At 41.2% G+C, this 24,094-nt stretch overlaps 1 protein-coding gene across 1 annotated transcript in view; it reads right to left on the bottom strand.

Moving 5' to 3' along the window:
- Positions 1-684: 684 nt before the first annotated feature.
- Positions 685-24,094, bottom strand: part of TRIM28 (tripartite motif containing 28) — a 36,197-nt gene continuing 12,787 nt past the window's right edge. Inside the window, exons 2-17 of the mRNA XM_075605178.1 lie at positions 20,257-20,369; positions 19,155-19,287; positions 17,981-18,116; positions 17,639-17,755; positions 17,183-17,297; positions 15,461-15,607; positions 15,260-15,374; positions 13,114-13,355; positions 11,018-11,048; positions 10,379-10,415; positions 10,092-10,284; positions 9,574-9,872; positions 8,534-8,648; positions 7,904-7,978; positions 5,814-5,945; positions 685-3,630 (exon numbers count right to left, since the gene is read on the bottom strand). Coding sequence (XP_075461293.1) covers positions 3,421-3,630; positions 5,814-5,945; positions 7,904-7,978; positions 8,534-8,648; positions 9,574-9,872; positions 10,092-10,284; positions 10,379-10,415; positions 11,018-11,048; positions 13,114-13,355; positions 15,260-15,374; positions 15,461-15,607; positions 17,183-17,297; positions 17,639-17,755; positions 17,981-18,116; positions 19,155-19,287; positions 20,257-20,369 — 2,210 coding nt within the window. The 3' untranslated portion in view covers positions 685-3,420. The remainder of the gene's footprint in view (positions 3,631-5,813; positions 5,946-7,903; positions 7,979-8,533; positions 8,649-9,573; positions 9,873-10,091; positions 10,285-10,378; positions 10,416-11,017; positions 11,049-13,113; positions 13,356-15,259; positions 15,375-15,460; positions 15,608-17,182; positions 17,298-17,638; positions 17,756-17,980; positions 18,117-19,154; positions 19,288-20,256; positions 20,370-24,094) is intronic.

The raw sequence follows: 24,094 nt of genomic DNA, 5'->3' as shown, positions 1-24,094 counted from the left end.
TTGAGGGGAGATCTTGGTCATTTGAGTGACCTTTGCAAAGGTGAAAAGTGGGCCAGCTTGAGAGCTGTGCATTAACCTTTGCCCGTATGCAGGTCACGTGTGCTATACATGACATTTCATAATATGTTACGTATCAACTGCAGCATACAGTTAGAAGGCAGTAGTTTCATTAGGGGTTTTTGTTTTTTTTGTAATTTTTCATTTGGCACAGTTTTTTATAAGAGCACCAAACTATTGCCAGTAAAACTAGAATTAAGACATGCTTTACATATTCAAATGAGAAAGTATTGCTACTTTAATGAACGCATGGCAATCTCATGGTTTTGCAGAGTTTACTTGTAAAATCAATGCCATTTTGTATGCACTTGTTTATTATATTCCGTCTTTCAGTTTATTATATTCCGGCTTTCAGTTTTGTTAAGCATATATGCTTTGAAACATGTTTCCAGAACTTCTACTTTCAACCAGAAGAAACTCCTAACAAGCATTCAAAATTCACTTCGGATGTAGTTTCTGCTATAACTTGAGTGTCTGTTTTACAGACAATTTTGTTTTATTTGGAAGAATTGAGTGGTTGATAGTTTGCTAATTTAAATTTAAGTCGATATCTAGGAATTGTTCTCTGAACATATTCAATGAAATGTACTGGAAACCAGCTCTTATTCCTAAGGAAACTGTTACACACAAGTTTCAACAATTTATTCCACATGAAAGCATTCTAAAATATACAAGCATTTTGTATCAGGAGATAAACTTATTTTTGGTAAAGGAAACTTCCTAAAAACAAATACCACTTTAGTGAAAAGAAACAAAAACCATTTTTACTGATACAGGAATTTGAAAGTGTTCCTTTATTTTAATACAAAAACGAAAAAGTTAGCTTCCCAACAAATGTTCACTGCTCTTACAAAGAGATCACCAGATATCATAGTCGATAGCTAGGCAAACAGAACAGTACATCAGCTAATGAGTATACACTTTAAATGGCTACAGAGTAAGAGGGGAACCCATTTTAATTTCAGCCTTAAACAGTATTATTAAAGGCAATTTAGTTCCAACACAATTCAGGGTTGAGCAGTAATTTTCATTCTGATAAGCTGCAGGAACAAAAAGTATTTCATGACTTTCAACTTATGTTAATTTTAATTTGTTTTCTGAAGGTTAATGTCTCAAACTGGTGTTGTAGAGTATCATTCAAAATTGCAGTGATGTTTACAAAGTTTGCACTCTAGAAAACGACACATGGAATAAACCAACAACTCAACTGAGGAGCAAAAGCAGAACACTTGACCTCAATATATGTAGGGATAGCTGAAACAGTGGTGATCACAAATAAAGGAAGCACATAAGTTGTGGCTTATCACATGTATTTCAATGAAAACCAAGAAAGACCAAGTAGTAGGTATAATTAAACTACAGAGCTTAGAGTGAAAAATCAATATGTAAATGAAGTGGCTATTTACAGCATTCTGGTCACTAAAGACAGAAGACCCAATTGTATAATACGTGTAAAAAGCTCTACACTTAAATTAGAGCAAAGAAATCCCCTTAATGGAAACTGTAAAACCAGATCTATGTAGTTAGCCAGCGTTGTGTGCACTGTACTTCTGGTGAACTTACATTTCAACTTAAAATCACATCACCGATTGGAACTAGCAAAGATAATAGGTACAATGCGATTTCAAGTAGTAACTCGAAGGACAATTTCGCACACAAAAAAATAGAAGATTAAATAGCCAATGCTATTAACAGATATTGGTTTTAGCCTGTCAAACTGTTCACAAGTGCAGTTTTCAAATTCTTTTACAAACAGCACAAATTTGCAGACTAGTGTTCAAACTTTTCACCTGTGTTAATAGTACAGACTCAAATGCACACGAGATTTTTTTTTTAACTTGCCTGCATAGAAAATAAAATATTTAAAACTAATACTTTATTATATCTAACAAGCTCATATGCAACTAGCACAAGTACTATTTATATCGCAGTTTGAATGAGTTACAGGAAAAGGGATATTTAGAGTCTTCAAAAATATCGAAAAACATTGTGCCTTTTAAAAAAGGTGCCATTCCTATTTTTTTTTTTTACACATGCATATGAAACAGGTCATCTCTGGAACTGCACAGTGTTGATTTCAGCTCCGGTTCGAGATTAACACAGGAAGGTGCTCCAGCAATGTCCCCTCCAGAGGACAAAAAAGGAGGTTTAAATCTCCCACCACAAGCAGGACAATAGGAAGCGGCAATCTTACCGCTTCCCATTGGCCCACGTAACATGGGGTTTTTAAACGTCTGAATTACTGGCAGGACCTACTTCGGCAAGTATCTCTGGAACCACTTTGTTCCCAGAAATCAAAATCGCAGTTCAGCTCCAGATATATCCCATGCTTTCGTTACATATATAAAAAACAAACAAACAAACAAAAAAAAAAACCAACAGGGGTGGCACAGAGGGAATTACGACTTTAAATCAAAATAACCACAATATAGGGCATAATATGAATTATGGGCTGCTTTGTGAATTAAAAAAAACTTTTTTTTTTTTAATATCTTTATAAAGGCTTTATTTACATTTATTTTCCCACGCAATTTTGTTTTGAAATTTATTTTGAGCCCTTCCCCATCTGAGGAGTGAAGTAAGTTCAGTGTGTTTATAAATTACTGCTAATATGTTTGACAAAATGCCAATGAAGAGTATTGGAATCAAAAACACACCAATTTCGGTCCTGGGGTAGACTGCCTCGTTACCGTGGGTCTCTATTATTCTAACCAGAGCATGGCATGGCTAATGGAAGCAGCATGTAACATACCACAGAATAAAGGATCTATTTCTATGGGTATAGAGCATTGGGTCATGCCACACTCGATGCAGTTTTTCCAGAAGCAAATAAAAATCGGATAGAAGAGAAACGAGATTAAAAAAAAAAAAAAATAGTTATCAGTACACAACAGTTGCCTCTGAAGAGACAGTCCTGTGATTGCAGTGCTGCAGCACGAGCTTTTTAACCATGATGTAAAGCCTAACCACTGGAGTTAATGATATACCATATTATTTACGCCACATCATTGAAACATGACATGTAAGAAAGGGAGCCTCAAAACACAAATGTATGAGACAGGAAGTATGAGTAGTTGAACGGGAGGGGGGGGGGGGCCGAGCGCAACAAATGAGATCAAGCAAACATTGCCACAGTATATGCCAATATTTGCTTCTTCCCAAATGTCCTTATTGCTTTAGGCAAAAATACATTTAACTTCCAATGGCAGCCTACTGATCATCTAAACAAAAAGGAAAAAACTAACGTAAATGACCCAAAAATAATTGGAACTTCAATTCTCCAATTCTTTGCACAGGGGTGACAATGAGACATAAGACATGCGCATCTCCACTTTGAGAAGATTAGGACAGATCCATCCAGGCTTAATCTTGTTCGATGCTGTTCTTGGTAGATAATACACTCTCACTAGTTGTGCTCACTGGTGAACTTCGAGTAAGGCTTTCACTTTGCTGCTCCTCTTCACACACCGTCTCCCCAAGGAGACATGAGAACTTGCGGTCACCAAACAGATGGTTGAGTTTGGCCTCAAAGAAAGACTGAAGCTCAATGATTGATTGCACCACAGCTTTGTCCTAACAGAATGCAGAAGACAAAGCAAGATTGTAAAATGCAAAACTATTTTTTATATAACTTACTTAGACCTGTATAAAGTGCATAGATAAGACCCTAGTTGAAAAAGATCCACAAAGTTTTACTAAATACAAATGGTTTGCGTTTCTATAACTTTTCAACTACAACCAAATGTATTATATAAATATACAACCATTTTCCAATCGATCACTCTCTACCAGTGCAATCTTTAATTTGTGAAGCTCTAGCTGAGCAATGTTTTGAAAAGACCAGCCTTACATTACAGATTTATGACTCAATCCCATCTACCTTTCTAATACCCAAGTACACTGGCCTGCAAGGATCAGGCCTAGTCACTTCCAGCTTTCGCCATACATTCCTTTGTGCAAAGTATGAAGCATAAATACAATACTAAAACATGAATGTTGCACTATTTGCAAAAAAAATTAAAAAACGAATAGCGTAGAAATTTGTGTTTGTAGAAGAAACGTCCCATACATGCAACATGACCAATATTGAAAAACAAGTTCAATATTAGATCTTAAAAAAACGTTCCACAAATAATCTTACTATATAAGCACTGCCTGTGCACATGCACATTGTTCGTAGAATTTAGTGAAGCACCAGTTTTAAAATATTACATCTTGAAGTAATTTAGAAGACATGTAGAGAATAAAAACCAAAATTGCAACCCTGCCTTTCACCATTATCACCTAGCATACAGTGCTTCCACTGCATGTCATTTGCATGTCATTTGCCAGAATCTCTGGCCGCAGTGGAAGCACTGTATGCTAGGTGATAATTGTGAAAGGCAGGGTTGCAGACCTGTCTAAGGCCGAGTTTATAGTGCCGGCGACGCGACCGATGACGTCACCCGTCGCCATTGGCAAAAGTTGCACTTTAACTTTGAGCGACATCGCTGGCGACAAGGCCAGTGATGTCACGAAGGGGGATGGCAGACTGCAATAGGCGCTTTGTGATTGGTGTAGACAGTCACGTGACTGTCTCTCCCAAAATCAAATTCTACTGACTTAAAAAATTTTGGTTGCTACATCGTGCTTACTATAAGCGCATGCGACGGATTCAATGTATTTGTTTTGGTGCAACGTTGGTGCCGGGCACTATAAGCGCAGCCTAAGGCAGAGTCCATGGTGTGGGAAACCGCGCGGAGGCGTCCGCATAGGGCGCGTTCAGATTGCCTTAAGGCATTGATGGCGCACGCAGGCAGAGGCACGCGTTGTGCAATAAAATCAGTGGAAACTGATTTCTTGGTGCGCCACACAGGTCACGTGAGCTGTTCGCCCAGCTCCGTGCCGCCCCTAGGAACGCCCCTTCGACCATGGCCAGGGAAAGCACCCGCTTTCCCACAGCCTCTGCGCGGGGGCGAAGGCACCATGGCCGGGCCTAAGAGAGAGGGGAGTGGCTCAGTGAATAAAGACGCTGACTGGCACAGAGTTTGATGCAGGGGAGCCTGGTTCAATTCCCAATGCCAACTCCTTTTGACCTTGGGCTAGTCACCATCTCCCTGTGCCTCAGGTACCAAAAAACATAGATTGTAAGCTGCACGGGGCAGGGACCTGTGCCTGCAAAATCTCTGTAAAGCGCTACGTAAAACTAGCAGCGCTGTACAAGAACATGCCATTATGTGAATGTGCCCACAAGTGATCTTTTTATTTGCTATAGGCTACACGGTGGAGGTTTTGTGTCACCTTTTTCACCCCTCATAACTTATATACAGTATGGTAAACTTACCAAGCCTTGAAAATTGCAGCCAGTACAATCAGCTGATGAGAAAAGGTAAAAACAGCTGTCTGTGTGATTTCACTGGCTTTGCATCTAATCACATGCTGTGCTTAAAAGCTATGTGAACAGCTAGCATTAGTTTATAGGGGGTTCCATGTAAAATGTATTTCAGGCAAAAAGGCGACACGTGTTCTCATTTGCATGTAATTTCCCAGAATCCCTTGCCACAGTGGAAGCACTGTAAGCTAGTTGATAATGGTGAAAGGTAGGGTTGCAGACCTGTGTCAGACATGTGTCAGACATGTGAATTTCCTCTCAAGTGATCTTTTTATTTGATAGATATATCTCAATGGTCGTAAAACAGTTGTATGAGAGAACATGACAGAAGGAAAGGCACATCACAATAAAATTATATATATTTCACAAATGTGGGCTTTCTGACCTCTGCAAATTTGCTGAAGTTTCTGAACATCATCCACACATCTCGAACAAAATCCTCAGGAACGCAATACGATGGAGATATTTTCTGTTGAAGCTTGGCTCGGATGAGGGTCAGGTCAATTAAAGTATCATCCTAGAAAGTGTACAAACAGTATTAGTGGTACAACGGTCAATACACGCTCTGATTTCAGAAGTCACATCCCACAAAGCCATGGGTAGGGCTATTCGAGATATTGCGGAGCATGGCTTCAGGATGAAGAGTAGCGATTGACAGCTCTGCACCATTTTTTTTCTTCTGTATATTGTCTCCATCCCTGGGGGTTTTTTTTTTTTTTTTAAACAAAGAAATGCATTTTTTTAAAAATATTTACAGGCATTTGTAAATGAATAGAATGATATGACCACATACTTTAATGGAGCAATCTACCCTAAAGGGGGATGGGGGGGGGGGGAGGTAGGTAGGTGGAATATAGTATATAGTGCATATTACTTATGATTGGTAATTATAAAAATATTCAGAAAAGGTTCTTTTGAAATGTTAAAGGAAATGTAACAACACTATTGTTACTGTAAAAAGTTATCAGAATCTGAGATTTTAACTATAAACTGTATATACAGAGATATTGATGTAAATTATACAAAGGAACGGCAGGTGAAAATGAACAGATGTCACTGCCAAGCACCCGATACTGTACTTGACAGACTTTCTTCCCATGTCAAAGATGGATTTGGAAACCTGGAAGAGAGTCCCGTTTGGACACAAAGTACCGGAGAAGCTGGGATTTTCTTTCCCCGAGCGTATTACGTTAACAGGTCCATGGTTTCTGAAACTTTTTGGAACCAGACATGGCTATAGAACACAGACCATTTTCTAAACCAGAACTAAACAAAGGACACGGATCAATCAGATGAACAGTGACCACTTCCAGAACCAAAGATGGAAGACCAGACCGGAAGAGGAAGCAAGATACAAAAACTGTATATCATGATTTGTATATTTTTATGGGAACATGTTGCAGGATAAAAATAAATTGCTACGGACATGTCAAGATCAAGATGGTGGAATCTATTTGGAAAGATCGATATAAATGTGACCCACCATATTTTCGCCTGAATAGATATATGCAACTGTGTCTTAAGAATGTGTAAGTCAATAAAACAGACAATCCCCATCAGATACATGCAGATATAGACCAGGTACTTTGGCTATGGAAGATTTGGATCCTACCTGGTATGTAAATATATCTGATTGGAATAGATTTAGAAACATTATGTGTTGGCAGAAAGATAATGTAGTCAAAGTTACAAAACCTCCATTAAAATTCTATGTGGTATTTAGGAGCAGGAAAGTTGTTGAAACCAGGAAGAATTCGGACCACAGGCGATCGATACAAAACTGTTCTATGATAAAGTGGATCGATAAGGGCTTGTGGTGTACATTGAATTAAACTATCATGAAGGAAAGTTATGGTATTATCCGAGCTCCAATAATACAGAATTGTACACACACTCTTGAGTACTACAAACCCCAGGGTTGGGGGGGACATGTAGTATTTGGAGAAGAGATGTACCAGTGGTTGACAGAGGTCGACAATCTTAAGGAAGTGATCAACAAGGGAAATAAGAACTAGGATAGGGAAGGGCAGTTCTGGAACAACACCAAAGAATTTACACATACGAAAGGAATACGATGCAGAAAATATATCTTGGTGGAATTCATTCCAAAAAGGACTACAAAGAATTGGGGGCTGGCATATTCCATTTTGTGACTATTCCACTTCAGACTATAGATCTTTTCTTGATATTCGTTCTGTTTCACATTGGTGAATATTTTGATTTGTTATGTGGGCTTAAAATATAGAATTTTAAAACAGGAAAGCTGGACAAGTCCATGTATTTTATAATTATCTTTCACATTAACTAACCAGTTAGAATTTTAAAACATGTAGTACAGAGCCCCAAATTAACTGCTCATAATTAACAAACATTGTAAGATTAACAAACATGTCGGTAAGGGGGAGGAAGAAGAAAAAAAAAAAGTGGAAAAGAAACCATGTAATGTTTAAAGTCTTAATGTGAAAAACAACTTACTACTCCAGTGTTCAGCCTGTGGAATGGTCGGCAAGGTTCATGGCAAAGCAGCTCCAACAACAGACGCTCACATTTCTGACAAGATAAAGCAATATAAGGAGATTATTGGCTACATGTATATAAAAAACAAGAAGTTTGTTGACTTAAGGAACAAGAAAAGGCTTAAAGGACTTAAAACACAAAGCCACACAAAGTATTGAGTTTCTGGGTTGCGGAAATTTCAGTATTATACAAAGTTGTAGTTTGATAAAAATGTGCTCATTAAAAATCACAATTAACTCGTACAGTAAACCTAAGAGTAAGATTATCACAAATCGGTACATCCAAAGATTTACTTGAGCAATTTGATATTTGATTGAAAAGTCACATCATACACAAATCTTTGAACTTATTTGCACTAAAGAGCAGAATTATCTTATGAAAAGCACATGAGGTATAGTTGGAAATACAAGTTTGTATTACAAAACTATGCGCATACATTTTGTACCAAGTCTTGTTTGAATTACTTTTAATGTAAATACGTAAATCCTGTCACCGAGGATGATGTGACCCGTTATAAGAAAAATCTGACAAGCAAAGACAGTTTCCTGCGATGGAATATAAAATATATAAAAACAGAACTTTACAAACCTTCTGATCAGTTGGTGATAACCTATTGGTGTCTAGGTCTACTGGTGAAATGACACCAATACCTTGGTCGTTCTTAATAGTCAGGTCTTGGCAAAGCATGCATTGCCACTCTCCACTAAAAAGAAAACCATCAAGTAATGAGTCAATAACTTAGTTTAAGAATTTATACATAAATATACATATAGTTGCATAGCATACCCCAATTGTAACACGTGTTCTCTACAGGAACCTCTTATTTTGACAGTGAAGCGCTTAAAAAGTTTTCAAATTGGGAACCCCCTTCACCGAAACAAAGCACTATAGCAAACATGATAATAAAAGTACTTAATTAGAAATAGAGTAATGGCAAATGCTTAAAAGGTGCAATCCCACATAGTAAGTGTTGACTTTTAGGGGCCTCTGAATGGGGAAGTATTTTTCACGCAAGTATTTTCTTTACCCATCTCCCAGCCTGTCCTTATCAGAGAACCAGTAAAGTTAAGGTGAGGCGGGAATCAAGCTGTACAAGCACTTATTGAAAACAGACACCACACAAAAGTAGCCAGAGGAAATCAGACACCCTCCAAATTCCAACTTTTAAAAATACTTATAGGTGACAGTTTGTGGGGCGGTTTAAACCAAAGTATAAGTTACCCAAATGAGACAGACCCCTTAAGCATGCCACTGGAATTCATTCCCTTCTTTCCTAGGAGAGATAGCCCCTTTAAAATCACTAAAATAAGGCTCCCTCTGGGGAGATCTTATATCCAAAGTGATCTTGGAATGGTTTAAATCAAAGTGATAACTTAATTGCCAGCAAATAAGGAGAATAGTGCAATGCAGACTGCAATGACTAGTATAAATTGGTTGAACTAATGCCTTTTATGTCTGCAGTACATTTGGCGATAATTAAAATATTGCCTGTACAGTTACACATTAGTTTGTGGGGTGTTTTTGTTTTAGAATAGCAACCATTTCTAAAAGCAATCCGGTAAAATCTATCGTCAACATTTTGTTTTTAATCTTTTTATGACAGGTGACTGCTGTAAGTCAAAAGGTACCTTGGAGTTTCCTGGAGTGATGGCAGGTGGCAGTCTCTGTGGTAGCAGGATCTACACTGGTTACAGGTCAGTAGAACCCCGTCTTTCTGGCAGACTTTACAATGTACAGCATTGCCAGATTCTGAAAAACCACTAATACTCGAGTCTTGAAAATCAGAGGAAGCACTATCACTAGCAACACTCGGAGGACGGATAGCAGGTTGTAAACCTTCTGACAAACCATCTGTGCGAGCAATGCAGGGCTTCTCTTCGCTAGGCTCATCTGTGGGAATACCGATTCCAGTTTCCATTGCTTCCTCCTAATAAAAAGGAGAATAGGAGCCAGTCATCTTTAATTAGCCGATTTCTTAACCATGTTATTTAAACAATCACACGTGCAATACCAATAACTAGGTAACCATTCCATAACTTGCCAAGTGGATTCACCATCATGACTCCATTAGGTTTTAAACATGACTGCCAATTAAAACAGTGTCATATTTAGGAAATAAGAGCGAAGACCACATGCGAAGGCTTACTTTTACAACAGCGTCTCCAGGCAGGTTTCCTCTCTCAATTACAATTAAATTATAATCTTCATTGGTGTTTCCTGGAAAAACTTTGAAAACTGGTGGCTGGGTATCCGGATTAAGGTCAACATCCAAGCGCTCTAAACTAACACGTGGAACTTTCTTCAGAAGATCATTCACATCACCATCTGAGCTACGCCCTCTATAAAAAAAAAAAAAAAAAAATACAATATATTAGATATCTTAGATCTGACCATGTTAGAATAGAATTAAAAATAAATCAAATACACTCATACCTTTTCTGGCCAGTCATCTCTAGACCAGACGGTTCTCCTGATGTATAGGGAACAGGAGAGGGGGAAAAAATAAAGAAATACAAATACATCAGTCTTAGCAAGCATACCACATTATGGGAGGGAGGGGGGTGTTGGGTATGTCTGTGGGTTTGGTCCTTTATCACCTAAAGTCAGTGGTGCGCAAACTTTTCCCCCTGCACAACACACCCTTGTCTCCGGCATTCTGAGGTCACATCATCATGTGACACATTGTTATGGCAGTGCAACGTCATGTGACCCCTGTGGAGTCATTTGATGCCCCATCATCAGAAGCCGGAGACAAGGTAAGGAAACGAGCGATCCCCGGCATTTCATTTAAATGCTTTGTGCAAGAGCATGCACAGGGCCTCCAAGCATTGTGCCCTCCCCACCCCCTCATGATCTCACGCCCCGAGTTTGCACACCCCTGCCCTACCCTCTTGACAATCATTTCTCCAACAACGATTCACAGTCCCCATTAAAAATTAAACTAACTTTTAGACTTAAATGTCAATTGTTATTGTCGTTTGAACTATTAACCATATTACCATCATTAGTGCAGTCTAAAATGGGACCACACTCCATAAATCTCATTAATTGGACTATACATAGTAAACATACCTGCAGCTGATCCCTCAAGACCTTCGAGGGGCTGAAAATAAAAGACAAGTGGTCAGAAAAAAAAAAAAGAGGGGGGAAAAAAACCTTCAAACTAAATGGAAACCTTCCAGTTTGTGGAGACGATCTACGGTCCCCAGACCTACCTTTAAGTACCCCCCAGGTTCCAAAGGTCTAACTAGATTTTCCATTGGGCAAGAATTTGTCTAGTGGATACAATATAGCTAGAAAGCTACAAAGATAGTGAGATATTGCAACTTTGTTTGTGATTACACTACAATGTCGTTTTGTTCCACATATTTTAGGAATAAGCGGATCCCTTGATGTTGTTTGGGGACCACATCCAGGGACCCCCTGCTCAGGAATAAAAATAAATAAAACTGCGGCTTGAAAGTTTAGCGAGCGCAGCTTGATTGAAACAAAAACAAAAAGTTGAACTGACCATGAATTTAATTAAGGTACACAAGAGGCAAAATTCAAGACAAGAAGCGTTGTCATGAAAGGAAAACTTGCATTCAAATACATGCTTAATCAACTATAATTCCCATGCCCTCGACCCTTTACAGGGTCTGGCTTTCGTACAGCTCACTCAGACTGTGCTAACTAAAATAGCCACAACTCTGCATGAAGCCAAATACCAAGGTCATTTTTCCCTATCTGCTGCTTTTGATACGGTCAATCACTCTTCTCCAGCATATTCTCATCTCTCTTGGTATCCGCAACAAAGCCCTATCCTGGTTCTCATCGTACCATTCCCATCTCACATTTTCTATCTGTTGCTAACTTTTCTTCTGTCGATCTGTGTACCTCAGGGCTGGTCTGGAACCTCTCCTTTTCGCTCTCCACACGGTCACTTGGTGACCTCATTAACTCTTTTGGCCTTGGGTATCATCTCTATGCAGGTGATACGCAGATATCTATTCAACCCTACCCTCACTCCTGCATTGAGTCCCAAGTCTCGGGTTGCTTCCTGGCTATATCCTAATGGATGGTACTTCGCCAGTTAATATGTCTAAAACTGAGCTCCTCTTATTTCCCCCTAAATCTGGCCTAACACCCACCTTTTCCATCAGCGTAAATGGTACTACCATCCACCCGGTCGCAAAAACACATTGCCTGGGAGTGACACTTGACTCTTCTCCTTCCCACTCACGGCAAGAAACTAAATTTGTCGTTTTTTCCTCCATAATATTGCCACGGCCCACCCTTCCCTCTGTCAATATACTGCTAAAACGAATACATGACCTCGCCCTCGTCTGAATCATTTCAACATACTGCCAAAATGCCTTCCTGCCTCACAACTTTCTCCCAATCAATACAAAATTCAACTGCTCGAATAATTTCACTTTCTCCCCAAAACAGCCTCTGCTCATCACCTTAAATCCCGCTCCTGGCTTCCCATAACATTTTGAATCACCTACAAAGTTCTGCTCCTTACATCTGCTCTTGGCTACATATCAGCTTTGATCTCTCGCTATGCCCCTGCACTCTACCCAGAATGGTCTTCTTTCCATCCCCTTCCCCCACCGCACCTTATCTGTGGAAATCAGTATACGCCAAGCACCGTCTCTCCCCACCTTCAAGACAAACCTGAAAATCTATTTCTTAAATGAAGCATCCAAATAGCCTGGACATTTGGCTATTATCCCCCAGTGATTCCTACCAACCATTGTGACCAAGAACTGCCATCTACTGCACTTATTCCCACACCTGCTTAAAATTTGCCAACATGTCAGTTTAGATTGTAAGCTTTCCGGGGCACGGATATCCTTTCCTAGGGTCTGATTTTGTTGTGATTACTGTATTATAATTCTCTGTACTGTATTGTCTTTGGAAACTGCAGAGTACATCGTGGGTGCTATATAAAGGCATACATAAATGTTATCTGAAGTTAATGTCTAGAAGTCCATCTGCTTCAGCAAATTGCCTTTACCTCACGGAGCCTTCCAAGATAATTAACTGGGTCTATGTATGAAGAATGCACAAACATTGCCCACACCAGGACATGGCCCAGAAAATGTAATAAAACATGCCTGTGTCCTATTCATCTAGGGCTGATGGTTCATCTGTAAAATGCCACCCTATTGAACCAACTGCACCTGCATGGGCTGGATGAAGTTTCCAGGGCCTTCTAGAACAGCTCTCGCTGGTGAAGCTTGATTCTGGGAAGCACTGGGCCTTGGTCGATTTTGAACCATTGGGTTGAAGTTGGTAAGTGGTGTCAAGACTTGAGATGCAGATGACTTTGTGGATGCATGAGTGGAATTTACAGCCAAAGCAGATTGTGAGGCCACAGATCCAGATGACTGTAGCACAACCGATTTGTCCGATACTATTTTACCTGTGAGAAAATCAAAGTATAAATTAAAAACTTTAAAAAAAAATTTTTTTTTAATAAGAATCACATTGAAGCGAAGTGTAGCAGTGTCATTGTACCATGCCTTTTCAAGGACAAATGTGTATTACTGGTAGTGACCTGTTAAAACAGGGCTGCACAACATACGGCCCGCGGGCCGCATGCGGCCCCCCTGGCCTCTCTGTGTGGCCCACGGTGACTCCGGCCGGGCGCCAGTCAATTAATTAAATAAAAATTTTTTTTTTTTTTTTTAAAGTTTAAAAAAATGGCGGCCATTCATCCCCCTCCCCTCCTCCAGCGCTCCCCCCTACCCCCCCCCCGGGGTTTTGCAGTGCGCGGGGGCAGAAGCAGCATGAGGAGGATGCAGGATGCCGGGGAGGTCAGAGCATGCTGGGGGCGGGGCTTAGTTCCGGGGAGAGAGGATGTGCTGATCTACAAGAGGTAGAGGTAGAGGTAGAGGTGTGTGTGTGTGTGTGTGTGTGTGTGTGTGTGTGTGTGTGTGTGTGTGTGTGTGTGTGTGTGTGTGTGTGTGTGTGTGTGTGTGTGTGTGTGTGTGTGTGTGTGTGTGTGTGTGTGTGAGAGAAAAACGGGCTGGTGGGGGGTGGGGGGTGGGCTGCTGACATGTGAGGGGGGGTGGGCTGCTGACATGTGAGGGGAGGGGGCTGCTGACATGTGAGGGGGGGTGGGCTGCTTACATGTGAGGGGGGGCTGCTGGCATGTGAGGGGTGGGTGGGCTGCTGGCATGTGAGGGGGGGCTGCTGACATGCGAGGTGCAGGGGGGGGAAGTGATGTGAGGTGCAGGGGGTGTATGATGTGAGTTGCAGGGGGGGAGAGAGTGTCATATTGAGGAGAGAGGGAAAGAGTGTCATTGAGAGGGGAGAGTGTCATTTAGGGGAGGGGGAGAGTGTCATATTGAGGGGAGGGAGAGAGAGAGAGTGTCATATTGAGGGGAGGGAGAGAGAGAGAGTGTCATATTGAGGGGAGGGAGAGAGAGTGTCATATTGAGGGGAGGGGGAATGCGTGTCATTTAGGGGAGGGGGAGTGTGTCATATTGAGGGGAGGGAGAGAGTGTCATATTGAGGGGAGGGAGAGAGACTGTCATATTGAGGGGAGGGAGAGAGAGAGAGTGTCATATTGAGGGGAGGGGGAGAGTGTGTCATTCAGGGGAGGGGGAGAATGTAATTGAGAGGAGGGGGAGAGGGTGTTATTTAGGGGAGGGGGAGAGAGTGTTATATTGAGGGAAGAGAGACATGGGGGGGATGCTGACATGGGATGCTGACTTGGGGGGGGGGGCTGCTGACATGGAATGGGCTGGGGGGATGTGGAGGGAGTATTGTGTTTTTGATGTGGAGGGTGGTATTGTGTGGGTGAGGGGGAGAGATGGGGGTATGAGAGATAGATGAGGATGATGATGATGGAGAGGTGCTGGAGGAGAGATGATGATGATGATTTAACCCGTGCGGCCCAATTTTTTTTCCTTGGAGCAGTTCGGCCCTTCTCACTTTAAGAGTTGGGCAGGCCTGTGTTAAAAGGTTAAAAACATCTGGATAATTGATGCTCAATAATTTTATTTAAGTTAGTTTGTAAAGACTTGGAGGGGGTTTGACTTGCTCTCGCTACATTGATTGACACTCTCCCATTCAAGATCCCCCCAAAACAACTTAATTTCAACGTAATTAAAGTCAAATATTTGCTCTACATATAGTTACATTTAAGGGCAACGGTTTGATTGTCAATACTTTATACAGCACTTGTCTCACAATGGGACTCAAACTAATTCACACTTTACAAAATGTTGTATATAGAATGCGGCAGTATGTCAGAAAAGGATAGTGCTGTTAAGTGTAGGTTAATGGGGACACATGAAGAGGGATTTTCCCCCCACTTACCAAAGAACTCTGCATGCTTTGTCCAGGTGTCCGAATCCCACTGAAACTTTAGGTCTTCCAAAGGCTCAACCGGGTCTACGATCATTTTTAGAGCCCGGTGAAGTTGAAAATAGATCTGTGATAGACATTTGCAACGGTTTTACATAAAAGTGAAGGAACAATACATGCAATATATACAGAAAGCATAAGAAACATTAATACCAATTTCTTTGACAGCAGCAATGCTGTATTATTGTCGGTTTCCAGGGCCCAAGTAGAAAAACGGAGAATGTGCTCTTGATGCTTCTGAAGTTTGGTCATTGCCCAGTGTTGCTTTTCCAACTTTTCCTGCTGTCCTTCTGTAACTTTCTAAAGATAAAGCATACAGTTAGCAAAAGCCTAATTTTTTGCTGTGAACTTGTAACTTCCCCTTTACAACTTGCCATAATAAAATGTTTTCTACAACCAAATCAATCCCTGAAAAAACACTCACAACTAGTGCAGAGAAAGTGACATGCTCAAAGTCATACTGGCCATAATCAAACTTCTGGAAATGCTCTAAAATAAGACATTGTAAATCAGCCATTTAACACTTTCCCCCAAAATTATCAAATCATAATTAAATTATAAAATGGCTGTTTTCATTAACAGGGGTCCTTTTGATACTTTTGCGAAGGAGTACCACGACACATTTTGACCACTTCCACATATTCTGTAATACTCCACCCAAATCGCAAACATTACAATGTTCAACAGCAGTGGGGGACCGATTAAATGTCTGATCGGGATAGGAAAAATATATACAAAAACTAGTTCGGACTGATGTACTTTGTTCAAATTAAGACAACTGTATTATTACTTCCTGGTAATACTATCGCTACATACATATACACATACAGCTGAACCCCGTTATAACGCGGTGCTTGGGTCCACATGAAACCACGCTATAAACGGGATGGCAAAAAAAAATATGGCCGCCGCAACCAGAGTTTCGTGTCCGTCGAGGGGGAGAGCTGGGACAGCTCTGTGCTACACCTACCTCCTGCTGTCCCTGTGTCTCTCCACCCTCCCCAGTGTCTCCAGCAGTCAAAGAGCTGCAGGCACTGCTAGTAGTTAGGGGAGCGTGCGCGGTTCAGGGCTGGAGCCTCCCCTCTTCATGCCCATTTTACTCATCTCCCCGGCCACTTATCACCCTGCACAGCAGCTTGCTATGTACCAGAGGCTAAATATCTACGTAAAAGAATGCTAAATATCCCCCAGACAGTGCATGTGATTGTTCTATCGGCGTACAGAAGCTTTTATTGTTCTGTATATGTTTACTTGTTTTTACATAAAGGGTTCAGAATGAGCAGCTACATTAAGTCAGTGATTTAATAGCTACTTTTGGCTTTTCTACTAATGTAAAGGCAAATGATACTCCAGATTCCATGTTTTACACAAGTTCTCCAAGGATACACCAATGTCTCAAACACTTTACAGTGATTAAACTGCAGATATAAAGGTCACTATTCAATATAAATGCCACTAATCAATGATGATACAGTTAATGTACAGTAAATTTTAATTGAAGCATCACTATCTTGCTTCTGAATGGGGAAACGATTCTGAATGCATTTGAGTTACTTTGTCTGTTTTACTGCATGTAAATTAATGCGCTGCCTCTTCAAGAATGCTTCTCTGATACAGAGGGGGGGTGTATGTTGTGTGCGTCTCCGTTAGCAATAAAGCATTGAATAGATTGTGTGTAAAAAAAAAACCTACGTTATAAGCGGATGGCGCTATAACAGGGTTGAGCTTTATATAATAAATAATAGATAAACCCTGATCATTCCCAGCAAGTACCTCAAAAGCACCAACATGCATCACATCCACCCATTCTTGCTAGTTGACCCTCTCCACCCTCCCCCCCCAAAAAAAACAACGTCCAAACAGGAAAGGACATACCTGCATATCATTCACTAGTAGTTTACCACGTTTGTTCAGCTCCTTCATTATTTGTAAGATTGCCATTTTCACATCTACTTGCAGTCTTTTCTGTACATCAGTCACCTGACGAATCCTGTAATATAGAATGAACCTCAATAAAATGTTTGATCTATTGAACAGTAATTATACAGTCTTTAGTGTAGGCAAAATCCCATTCTGAGCTCATTACATTTTCAAGTGTCAGTTCAAAATATGCGGTTTGTCAAGAGGCCAATTTACATATTAGCAATGTAGGCTGCATGTATGTATTACTTGCCAAGTAGTCCACGATGAAGGGTCAGGTAGGCAGACAAGTTCAAGCAAACAATTTCATAATGTAAATAGACTGGATCCATGAAGTCAAAAGTTACAGGTTTAAGAATAAACTAAGTCACTACTCTGACATAGTGATGCCCAAGAGTAATTTATACTTACGAAGATCGAACTTCCTTAGTAGATTTTTGTAGATTAGTATGTTTTTCTCCAAGCCGTTTGACCAGAGCTGAAAGTATCTTCCTCTGATTTTTTACTGCATCATCCAAAAACTGATACCTGAAAATTTTAAAATTGAGAATGCCGCTTGTAAAATGATTCCTGAAAAATTCAGTGTAAAAAGTATCACAAGTTCAGAAAGAACTAATTATGTGTTCCTTGCTTGTCAAACCAGCATTACAAACCAAAAACTAAAATTAACATGCTGCATATTTCAAGTGTCTCTTAAACCATCTATTCTAAACATAAGGACTAAAAGATACAGGAAAATAATAAATGTATTACTGGTGATCCTTGTGTTCTTGTAACTGGCAGTCTCGGCAGGTCAAGGTATCACATGTGTCACAGAAGAGCATTAGTGGCTCGTGTTTATGCAAGGGACAGTAAACCGCACGCTCTGCATCCTTTGAGGTCGATCCACCTATAAAAAGAAATAAAAAACTACATGTATTCATTACATGGTTAACATGAACAAAAATGCAATTATAAATTAATCCAATACCGTAATGTGATTCTCAATCTATTCTAAACAAAGCAAAATCATACGTGGCACACATTTTATCAGTAAAGAAATTGTTTTAAGTGTTAAGAAAATAAAAAAAAATAACAAAAATCGGCCAATATATCCTCTGCAGGAAAAAAAAATAAAGTATAAAACTTTCACCAAAAATATATAAAATTTTAAAGGTATGCATTACCCTGACCCAATGTTCAGAGTAAATAAAGAGGCAGAACATCACACGTAAGTGGAAGAAAAAAACCACACGTATTGAAACAAAAATCCAAACTTTCAGTCATGTTATCAGGACCAGCCTTGGGTCAGGGTAGGGCCACGCTTATAGCCCCGGCGACACGACATCGCGTCAAAGCAATTGTATTGAATCCGTTATGTGTGTCTATAGTGGAGCGACAAATTGGTTGCTTCGCTGGAAGTCAATGAAAATTGATTTCAGCGACTGCGTGACGTCAGCAGCCACGTGAGCGGTTCAGCCAATGAGGGCGAACCGCTCATGGCCACGCCCCCTGGTCGCCGTCTCGTTTAACACTATAAGCAAAAATTGCTGCTACAACGGCGATGATAAAGTCACGTCGACAGGACTATAAGCGCGACCTAATGTAGAACTATGTCATTAATGATACGTGCACAGGTTAATGTTTACTACAGGTGTGCCTACTGTACTATATATACATGCCAGCAACACCCATGGTCCACTCTGGATAAGTGGAGCCAGGCTACATCTATATAGCAAACCATTTATTTTGCTTTTATTGAAATCAAATTGCATATTTAATATCGTATTACTGAAAGGCAAAAAATAAGGTGCAAGTATAAAAACAGGATTTGTCTCAGTTGTGCAAAATGCCTTTACAACTAAAATGCAGAAATGTATTCCTGAAAGACCAGCAAAATGAAAATCAGGAATAATTGCCAGTTACACTTGATTGGACCTAGAATTACCTGTAACTTTGACTGTGTGATCCTTTGTATATTTCACTCGTTGATGGGCCTCCACACAGGTCTCACATAGCCACTCTGTGCACTCAATACAGTAACTATTGGCCACAGCATTGTCCTCACAACTGGTGCACCTCTGGATTTTAAAGACAAAAATATGAGGGAAACGTGTTAACAATGGGCAGGAAATCAATGGAGATAATCACATGCAATAGAACAAAGCAAGAAATAAAAATAAAGTGCTTTGAAGTGAAGGGGAAATAGGAATACAAAAATCATATTGTTGATCTTTTGACTCAATATTTCATTAATAAAGCAGACATTTTTCAATTCTAAACATTGACTGAAATTTGATATATAAAAGTTTGGCAATACGTACATATTTCCTGGATAATGGTATTTGGGACCAAGGCTACAGTTTTAAAGCTTCCAATGACTGAGCTCCAGATCAGAACCAACGCTAGCACCACCCTAACTCCTGTTACTAGTTTTAAATACTTGGGCATATGGTTTGACTCCCATTTAACATTTGGGATGCACATTGATACCCCGACATCCAAAACCTATGCCAAACTAGGTGTACTTTATAGGAACAAATCCTCCCTAAATCTGCTGGTCAGAAAGCGAATCGCACAGCAGATGCCAATGCCAATCATCAACTATGGGGACATAGTATACAACTCGGCACCCCAAATATACCGTAGCAAATTTGATACCCTCTACAATTCAATATGCCGTTTTGTTCTCCAATGCAACTACATGTATTTGTAACCATGTATGTCATCATAACTCTGTGCCCAGGACATACATCTCAGCACCCTTATAACTGGGCTTGGGGTCACATCGCGCTATAAGCGGATCGCGTTAGAAAAAAAATGTACAATTGTATGCATTGTACAATAAAGTATTTAAGATACCAATAATCGTGTTGTAAAGTATTCATAAATACAAAAATTGGGAGCCACGCTTGCATCGCGTTATAATGGGGTTGAGCTGTACTTGAAAACGAGAGGTAACTCGATGTATTGCTTCCAGGTAAAACATTTTATAAATAAACTGGTTAGATTTGTAAACTTTCCAAATTGTGAAATGGTTCTAGCCTTACCTGGATTGTTATTTCTTTTACTTGGTCAGAGGAGTTGTTTTCTTTAAGGAAGTAATTCTCAACAATATCCTTCTGAACACACTGATGCTTGCACACAGGACAATGAACCACAGCTGTAATATAGGAAACAGACACCTTGAAAACACTAAAGTGTACTTTTAAAACTTTCAGAAACAGAACCATTTAAATTATAATTGGAGCACAAAAGGGAGAAAGAATCACGTGAACAAGACCCCAACACCTACTCTCCTTCGATTAACAAGCAGCCATCTGAAACATCAACCGTATCCCGTGCGTGCGTCTACGCGTGTATACATATACGTGTGTGTACATATTTTATTGTTTTCGTCCTCCAACTCTGTGCATAATAAATGATAATTGCTCCTGGTTTTCAAAATATACTTAAAGGAGATTTAAACCTAGACTAAAGAGAATGGTGAAAAGCAGGGTTGCAGACCTGTCAGACACATAAATGTGCTCATAAGTGATATTTTTATTTGCTGTACACTGTAAGGTGGAGTTTTTTTTACCACTTTCTTACCCACCATAAAATTAGTATGGCATAAACCAACTAGTAATCTATCACTGGAGAAGGTTGTGTGGGTATGAGAAACAGGCATAGCCTAGACCAGGGGTGCAAATAAATGGGTACAATTTGTTGGTGGGCAACAGTTCCATCTTCCTCCCACTCCCGCCGCTACTCACTCAATTTCTTCCCCGCCCCCTCCATACTGTGAGCGATAGCGTGGCAAGCCGCATGTCTATAAGGCAGGCCATAACGCCGTCACGAGCTCTTTCAGGAGACGAGAATGTGTTTGTCGCGCGTCGGCCAGGTCACGAGAGCAGTTCAGCCAATGAGGGCGCACCAGTCTTGTGATGTCACACTCCTCCCCATCACTGTGGATCTCAGCACACAGATCACTTGGCCGACAGGCGCACGACACCATGCGCTCCGTCGCACGCGCACCCACGATATCCAGGGCCAAGAATCTTACCTTGGGAGGCTGCCTCGGGTCCCCAAGTAGATGGGAGCTGGGGCCCGGAGGATGAACATGGAAGTTGGGCCTGACATCCCGGCGGGCCCAACTTCCGGCACCAGTGTGAAATTTATTCACAGGAAAAGGCAAACATACAATGTGACACAAACTACAGCAAAAAGACACACTAGGGAATTGGGTTGAAAAACTATACTTTCCTAGGTGTAGGAGCTTATCAATCCAAAGCTTACCCTAAAAAGTCTTGGAATTGAAATCAACATGCAATTCCAAACACCACAGCTCCCCTCTCTCTCCAAAGGGCTGGAATTCACTTGGTGCTTAGAATCTGAGAGAAAAACTTTGAGAGACCCTGGAGAACACAGGAACACACTAACGGGCGCAAGGGGTTATAATACCTCTGACTTACAAAAAATAAATAAATACTATACCCAATCCAAAGCATGAGAAATTTCTCCACTGCCAATCAGAGACAAGCTGGTAGACAACAGGGCTAATGGTGGGGCAAATGAACATGCAAATAGTGTCCATTGATCTCAGGACGTGGATACTGGTCCTTTCCCTCCTTTCCAAATGGTCTTGACACCTGACATCCTCTGTGGCTTTCATCTTGACTGTATGTGTAGACACAGTGGCACTCAAGTTGGCAGCCCACTGGCTCACTCAGAACACTGGTTCTGAAAGCCGCAGCTCATCTCTGTTTTAAAACTTATCTGTATGTGAACACACTGTTCCATAAAATACACACTTTAAAAATATCCTAAGTCTATTGGTTATGGAAAATGGAATAAGTAGCTGCACGTTATTTCTTACTAGACATATTTCCCTGCCATACAGATTGCAGCGCTATTTCTTTAAAGCCCATACTATGGCCAGGCATTCGCTCTCAATTGTGGTATAAGCCACTTCCCTGGGTAGGAGCTTTCTACTCAGGTACACAATGGGGTGTTCACCCCCGTCCTTGCCCACCTGGCGGAGTACTATAGTCTGAGGCATTGTCGGTCTGCACAAGAAACTTCTAAGTGTAGTCTGGTGCAGCCAGAATAGGAGCACTAGCCAGTGCTCTCTTCAGTGCCTGAAAAGCTTTTCCACAGGCAGGAGGCAAGACTACCAGAACCGGGAGTTGTTTCTGTGTCAAGTCTGTCAGGGGCAATGCAATGTCACTATACTGAGGAACTGAGGAAACTTTCTGTAGTAGCCAGCGGTGCCTAAAAAAGCCATGACCTGCTTTTTGGTCCTAGGAATGGGCCACTGAACTATAGCTCTTACTTTAGCTGGTTCTGGCTTCAGATTCCCTCCACCCACTCTGTGCCTTTAGTATAACACTTCTGCCATACCCACTAGACAGTTCGTAGGCTTCAGTGTCAGTCCTGCTTCCCTGATCCTACTTAGCACTGCTGCTACATGAATCAAGTGAGTCTTCTATGTATTGCTAAACAGCAATATCCAGGTATGCCCTTGCCTAACCCTGGATCCCTTCCAGTAACTTATTGACCAGGCGTTGGAAGGTAGCAGGGGCATTTTTCATACCAAATGGCATCACTAAAAATTCAGAGAGGCCACTTTGAATGATAAATGCAGACTTTTCCCTAGCCTCCTGGGTCAGAGGGATTTGCCAGTAACCTTTTGACAAATCCATAGTGGTCAGATACTTTGCCCTCGCAAGCTCATCTAAGAGCTCATCCATGCGGGACATGGGATAAGCATCTGACACCGTCTGAGCATAGAGCTGCCGGTAGTCCACACACAACCGAGTGGTTCCGTCCTTCTTGGGTACCAGGACTACCGGACAAGCCCAATGGCTCTGGGACGGTACAATTACCACTAGGGCCACCATCTCCTCCACTCCCCTCTCTATACTGCCCTTTATCTCTGCTGGATAGTCAGTAATGTGTGTCCTGTCCGGCTTATCCATGAACAGGACCCTATGCTGCTCTAACATAGCCTTTGCCTGCACTTTCTGCTGTGCACTGAGCTGAGACACTATCTCAACCTGTTCTACTGTGCCTCCCTGCCTAGATTCCCCTAGGTGGTCAGGCAGAGCATTGCTCGCCGGGTCCCCAATCGGTGGGCTACAGATAGCCATCACTGATGCCACACTGTTGAGAATATTCCTTAAGCATATTAATACAAGTACTATTTCAGCCTGTCTCTCCACCTACCTGCACAACATAGTTGCACTCATTCACCCTGCGGAATACTGTCTACAGTCCAGACCAGGCAGCCATTAGTTTGTTCTGATGAGCGGGCTTCAGAACAAGCACTTGCTTCCCATGGATGAATTCTATGCTACGAGCATTCTGATCATACCAAGTCTTCTGCTTGGTCTGAGCTTCCTCGAGATTAGCCTGCGCCGACCCCATAAGCATTTCCAACCAGTCCCTGAGATCTACCACATACTGAAGCACAGATGCATCCATATTGGTAGTCTCCACTTCCCATCTCTCACGGAATAAGTCAAGAGGTCCCGGGACCCTGCGACCATATAGAAGCTCAAAGGGAGCTAACCCGGTAGATTCTTGCGGTATGCAAAACAGTAAGTGCTGCAAATGAATCTCCCAATATTTTCCTTCAGACTCTATAAAAGCTCAAAGCATTCGCTTGAGGGTCCCATTGAACCTCTCACATGGACCGTTTGTGTGGGGGTCGTAAGGGGTTGTGCGCACGAATCCCAGAGACACTAACAATTCTGACATGAATTGTGACGCTTGATAAGTCAGAATTTCACTAGGGAAACCTACTCTAGTGAATAGGACTATCAATGCCTTGGATACTGCCCAAGCGTCGATTGTGGCGAGCACTACTGCTACCAGGTACCCCGAGGCTAAGTCCACCACCGTGAG

This window comes from Ascaphus truei, chromosome 6 (genome assembly GCF_040206685.1).
Source record: "Ascaphus truei isolate aAscTru1 chromosome 6, aAscTru1.hap1, whole genome shotgun sequence".
Lineage (NCBI taxonomy): Eukaryota > Metazoa > Chordata > Amphibia > Anura > Ascaphidae > Ascaphus > Ascaphus truei.
The sequence above is the reverse complement of the archived record's forward strand: the minus strand, read 5'-3'. Positions and strand labels throughout refer to the sequence as shown.